General features: G+C 50.7%; 1 protein-coding gene across 1 annotated transcript; it reads right to left on the bottom strand.

The window, feature by feature from the left end:
• Positions 1–234: 234 nt before the first annotated feature.
• LOC135912208 (N-acetyllactosaminide beta-1,3-N-acetylglucosaminyltransferase 3-like) lies at positions 235–1,289 on the bottom strand. Its single transcript, XM_070527664.1, has 2 exons — positions 477–1,289; positions 235–321 (listed from the first exon to the last, which is right to left on the bottom strand). Exons 1-2 carry the CDS (start codon positions 1,287–1,289, stop codon positions 235–237), a joined length of 900 nt encoding a protein of 299 aa, XP_070383765.1.
• Positions 1,290–6,053: the final 4,764 nt, after the last annotated feature.

Here is a 6,053-nt window from a genome sequence, read left to right as displayed (position 1 = left end):
CCGAGTGATAAAACATCAGCATTTTATCATATAGCTCAGGTTGGCGGACACCTTTATTTCAGAGGAACAACAATGAAAAAACCGGCGGCTCAAGATCGTGATACCATTCTTCTCGCTACAGACTCGGCACTACGATTCGAACGTGCCACACGGGCTGGGCGACCCGAACGCGATCGCAAATATTGTCCTTTCTTTAAGGAACGTCGCGTCTTAAAAAAATCGCTTCGGTACAGCCTATCCACAAGTCGGTCGGAGAAGTCCAATGGCCGCCAACCAGAAGCCTTCACCATATGCATCCAGAGCATCAGTCCCCACTGCCCTCTGCGCACAATGGAAGTTTCATGTGCGGATTTCTTGTGTGTGAAGGTCACATTTCCTCTGACCATGGATTCAGTGTTGTCTGCGGAATACCAGTGGATGCGTGATCTGATGTTTACGTGTCCAACGTTTGCGAACAAAGCAAGGTGTCCGGTCACGTAGGCGTCGTCAATGGCGTAACCCTTGACGAACTTCGATGCCCTGAAAAGCTTCCGCATCGTTTCCATCGTCATGATCATGGACCTCCCTGAACAGTACAAAGGGTAGACGTCTTGTACGAGGTCGTCTTCAGGGACACAGTACTTGCTGCTTGGGTCACGGTATACATCATTGTGCGCCCACACGTAGCAATGTATAGAGTCGTTATTCTTTGGCAGCTCCACGTCCAGGTATTGCCGAAGCTGGAACGGCTGCACACCAACGTCATCGTCGATCTTGACGATGGTGCGCACGTTGGGACAGTACTCGGTCACCCATCGCATGCCGCCGACGAACTTGTGGATAATTGTAAAGAAGGTGTCGTTGTAGGGTAGCATCACAACGTCCCCTGTAGCCCCTACCTCGAGCTTCGTCCACATGTTCACCAGGGGGTCTTCGTGTTTCCCAATGAAGAAGATGCCGGTCCAGTTGAAAGCGGTCCGGGCGGCCTCTTCGAACAGAGTGGCACGCAGCTGAGCACGACGTTTCCAGTTCACCGGCGCCGTGTGCACAAAGAACAGAGTGTCCAGAGGTTGGCTGCAAAGCTGGCGGACTGCCCAGCCACCACTGTGCCACTCCTGGTCTGGTCCTGGTCCGTCCAGAGAGTCGATCCGGTGCTGGCAGCCCCGCGGTGCCTTGTATTTTGAAACCTGTTCAGTAGGCCGTGTCGTACGGCGTTCCTGTTGCTCGACTACTCGATGGACGGGATGCGGCGCCGTTGCGACTTTTGCCTTCCTTATCTGGCCCATCAATATTATGCTCGACAGGGTCATCATTGCGATGACGAAGAATTTCCCCTTGTAGCAACTCCGAGAAAACGGCTCCATGCCAAATCTCGTCAATGCTCGAGAAGCCATCTTCTCGTCTTCTTCGCCGTAGCTTCTGGCGCATGTCCGTATTTGTGGGTTGGCCAAACGAGAGGTACGCTTGATTAAGATATAAAAAAGAAGTATGTCACTAACTTCTTTTTCCGTTTCTCACTGATGAACTAGAAGAGAAATGAATTATCGTTTTTATGCTAAATTTGATTGGCAGTTAGACATTTACTTCGAAATTCCCGTCTTATTCTGGGCCATTGATGATGATGATGTCGACGACGACGACGACGAAGCCTCATTTAATGGCACATACCCACTGCGGGGGAAATGCCAGAACCGGGTCGTATCTGGGCCTTTATTGCATATCACGTGGTGAGTGAGTGAGTGAGTGAGTGAGTGAGTTAGTGAGTGAGTGAGTGAGTGAAGAAACTTTATTGCAGGTCCGGCGAGGACGCGAACTTGTCGCGCACCCGGCTAGTCCCACGTCAGGACCGGCAGGTCTCGCCCACCGGCCCGGTCGCGGGCACGCCGGACGGCCAGAATTTGCTTCTCTAGAGATGGGCTACGCAGAAGCGAGTCCCACTCCTCCTTGATGAACTTGGGGTATGTCGATCATCAGCCTACTTACGCCCACTGCAGGGCTAAGACCTCTCCCATACTTCAACTACTCCGGACATGTACTAATTGTGGCCATGTTGTCCCTGCAAACTTCGTAATCTCATCCGCCCGCCTAACTTTCTGCCACCCCCAGCTACGCATTCCTTCCCTTGGGATCCAGTCCGTAACCCTTAATGGCCATCGGTTATCTTCCCTCGTCATTACATGTCCTGCCCATGCCCATTTCTTTTTCTTGATTTCAACTAAGATGTCATTAACCCGCTTTGTTCCCTGACCCAATCTGCTCTTTCTTATCCCTTAACGTTACATCCACCATTCTTCTTTCCATAGCACGTTGCGTCGTGCTCAATTTAAGCTCGGCCATATTAAAAGGATGGTTGTATGGATCATCCATACGGCATTTACGATCCAGTGCCTTAAGTTCAGCTAATTGTTTGTATTTGAGGAATTCCTTTGTATAATGTGTGGAGCTTGATAGATGTTCGAAGTGTTTGCCCAGAGCGTTACCCTGGTCTTCCAAGCTAGTCCCTTGGTCGTCAACTAAGGGTAATGGATGGATTTGCTCCCCATTAGCTCTCGTAGGCCATTCCACACTTTAGACTCTTGAGCATAGGAGGTGACGCCAGAGAGAAACCTCGCCCAGCTCGCCACATCACCTCGCCTCGCCTCGCCTTCCTTGCCTGTCTCCGCGTGCGCCTTAACCGTGATTTTACCCGTTTAAATACTATGAGATTTTCTGCAGTCGCGGAGCGGCCCAGCTAACCCCACGTTTTGTTTAGTTTCCTTCGCGCCAGTCTGCACAGCTCATTCCATCAGGCGACCCGTCTTTTACATGAGAGACCTTGTGTTTGTGGAATGAACTTTTCAGCAGCATCGAGTATAAACCAAGCAAAATTTGCCACTGCTTCATCTACGCTCAAATCAGTGATAAGATGCCGTAATGATTCCATTCGGCGGAAGCTAGCTTCAGCCGGGGTGCGTGCGGTGGGCATTCGTGTTGACGTATAAAATGTAACATTACAGGCAAGTGATCACTTCCATAGGGATTTTTGGTTACATGCCATTGCATGCAGGAAAAAGTGAAGAGCCCATCGACAGGTCTATTGACGAATATGAATTATGATGAATATTATATTCCGCTGGCTCCTTCTTGTTGAAGAGGCATGCACAGGAGTGTACAAGAAAGTTGGCATAGGATAAGCTTATTGAACAGCGGCCCCATACTCCGTAGAAAAAGAAAAACATGCGGACCCAGTTGGCGTCAAAGCCAGGTTCAGTGAAACCGTGTTCACCTGCGCGCCACTCTATCTGAACAGGCTTCCCGGACTGCATTCAGCTGGACTGGCATGTTCTTCATTGGGGAACACTTTACCCCCTGGTGAACATCTGCACGAAGCTGGAGGCAGAGGTTAACCTGGCCATGGACTACCTAGCGAACCAAGTTGATGGGAAATAGGTTCGGCATTTGAAAAGATACCTATAAACAGTGAAAACTTGGGTAAGTTCCCAAAGAATGATAACAGTACACACACACACACTGGTAAATACCCACTGCCCGAAATCGGCTTGGACAATAGTCATTGAAGAGCAGCACATACCCAGTGGCATATACCCAGTGACCCCAGTTAGCCTCAAAGTGGACCACATTCCGATAAGTGCATTCCCAGTGGTTCAAGCTGTCGTCAAAGAGGTCTCTTGCGGAGCAGGTCATAGCCAGAGGCATATGCCCAGGGACCCAAGCTTACGCCAAGGAGATTCGCCGAAGAGCACCACATATCGAGAGTTACGTACCCAGTGATTCAACTTGGTTCGACTGTCAGTTTTCAACCCTGTCGTCCCAGCACCGGGGCCTGCTTCTTTAACCACTTGACCACCCAGCGACACAAGTTGGCGGGAAAGTGGTTTGGCGTGGAAATAGAGACTTATGGGCACGGCCAAAACTGCGGTAAGTTCCCAAAGAATGCTAACAGCTATAAAAACTGATAAAACATCAATATTTTACCGGATGCTTCAGCTTGGCAGCAACATGACATGTCCGAGGAACCGCAATGTTCTAAATTGGCGGCTCAAGTTTGTGATATGATCCACTTTTCCGATTCGACACTTAGTTGCGAACGTGCAACACGGTGTTTGCTCTAATGTGAATAATGCTCAAGCAATCGCAAATATTGTCCTTCCTTTACGGCGCGTCGTGTAACACAATAATCGCGTCGGTATAGGCTGTACGCGTATAGGTTGGCGGACACCTTTATTGCCAGGGAACCTCAATGAAAAAACTGGCGGCTCAAGATTGTGACACCATTTATCCCCTTACAGACTCGGCACTATGGCTCGAGCGGGCCACATGCTATTCGCGATCGGAACGAGATAGCAAATAATGTCCTTTTTTTAAGGAGTGTCGTGTCTTTAAAAAATCGCGTCGGTACATGCTGTCCGCAAGTCGTTTGGAGAAGTTCAATGCGCGCCAACCAGGAGCCTGCATCATATGCATCCAGAGCATCAGTCCCCACTGTCCTCTGCGTTCAGTGGGGGTTGCTTTTGCGGATTCCTCGTGCGTGAAGGTCACATTTCCTCTGACCATGGATTCAGTGTCGCCTGTGAAATTCCAGTCGATACGTGATTCGATGTTTACGTGTCCAACGTTTGAGAACAAAGCGAGGTGTCCAGTCACGTAAGCGTCGTCAATGGCGTAACCCTTGACAATCTTCGATGCCGCGAAAAGCTTCCGCAACGTTTCCATCGTCATAATCATGGACCTGCCTGAACAGTACAAAGGGTAGACGTTCTGGACGAGGTCGTCTTCCGGGACGCAGTACGTGTCGTTGGCTTCACGGCGTACATCATTGTCCATAAACACGGAGCAATGTATAGAGTCGCTATTCTTTGGCAGCTCCTTGTCCAGGTATTGCCGAAGCTGGAACGGCTCTACGCCGACGTCATCGTCGATCTTAACGATGGTGCGCACGTTGGGACAGTACTCGGTCACCCATCGCATGCCGCCGACGAACTTGTAGATAATTGTAAAGAAGGTGTCGTTGTAGGGTAGCATCACGACGTCCCCTGTAGCCCCTACCTCGAGCGTAGTCCACATGTTCACCAGGGGGTCTTCGTGATTCCCAATGAAGAAGATGCCGGTCCAGTTGAAAGCGGTCCGGGCGGCCTCTTCGAACAGAGTGGCACGCAGCACAGCACGGCGTTCCCAGTGCGTCGGCGCCGTGTGCACAAAGAACAGAGTGTCCAGAGGTTGGCTGCAAAGCTGGCGGACTGCCCAGCCACCACTGTGCCACTCCTGGTCTGGTCCTGGTCCGTCCAGAGAGTCGACCCGGTGCTGGCAGCCCCGCGGTGCCTTGTCTTCTGAAAGCTGTTCAGTAGGCAGTGTCGTACGGCGTTCCTGTTGCTCGGCTACTCGATGGACGGGATGCGGCGCCGTTGCAATTTCTGCCATCCTTATCTGGGCCATCAATATAATGCTCGACAGGGTCGCCACTGCGATGAAGAGGAATTTCCTCTTGTTGCGACTCCGAGAAAACGGCTCCATGCCAAATCTCGTCAATGCTCGAGAAGCCATCGTCTCATCTTCTTCGCCGTAGCTTCTGGCGCATGTCCGTATTTGTGGATTGGCCAAAGGAGAGGAACGCTTGATTTAGATATAAAAAAGAAGTATGTCACCATCTACTTTTTCCATTTCTCACTGATGAACTAGAAAAGAAATGAATTATAATTTTTCTGCTAAATTTGATTGGCAGTTAGACATTTACTTCGAAATTCACGTCTTATTCTGGGCCATTGATGATGATGATGATGACAACGACGACGAAGCCTCATTCAATGGCACATACCCACTGCGGGGGAAATGCCAGAACCGGGTTGTATCTGGGCCTTCATTGCATATGACGTGGTGAGTGAGTGAGTGAGTGAGTGAGTGAGTGAGTGAGTGAGTGAGCGAGCGAGCGAGTGAGTGAGTGAGTGAGTGAGTGAGTGAGTGAGTGGGTGAGTGAAGAAACTTTATTTCAGGTCCGGCGAGGACGCGAACTTATCGCGCACCCGGCTAGTCCCACGTCAGGACCGGCAGGTCTCGCCCACCGGCCCGGTCGCGGGCAC

The sequence above is a fragment of the Dermacentor albipictus genome, chromosome 10 (genome assembly GCF_038994185.2).
Source record: "Dermacentor albipictus isolate Rhodes 1998 colony chromosome 10, USDA_Dalb.pri_finalv2, whole genome shotgun sequence".
Lineage (NCBI taxonomy): Eukaryota > Metazoa > Arthropoda > Arachnida > Ixodida > Ixodidae > Dermacentor > Dermacentor albipictus.
The sequence above is the reverse complement of the archived record's forward strand: the minus strand, read 5'-3'. Positions and strand labels throughout refer to the sequence as shown.

Bases quoted from the DNA above. Each gene is read 5' to 3' on its own strand.
- LOC135912208 (XM_070527664.1), bottom strand. From the start codon at position 1,289: ATGACCCTGTCGAGCATAATATTGATGGGCCAGATAAGGAAGGCAAAA. The intron at 322-476 runs GTGACCGGACAC...CATTGTGCGCAG, and splicing joins ACGCCATTGACGACGCCTAC to AGGGCAGTGGGGACTGATGC.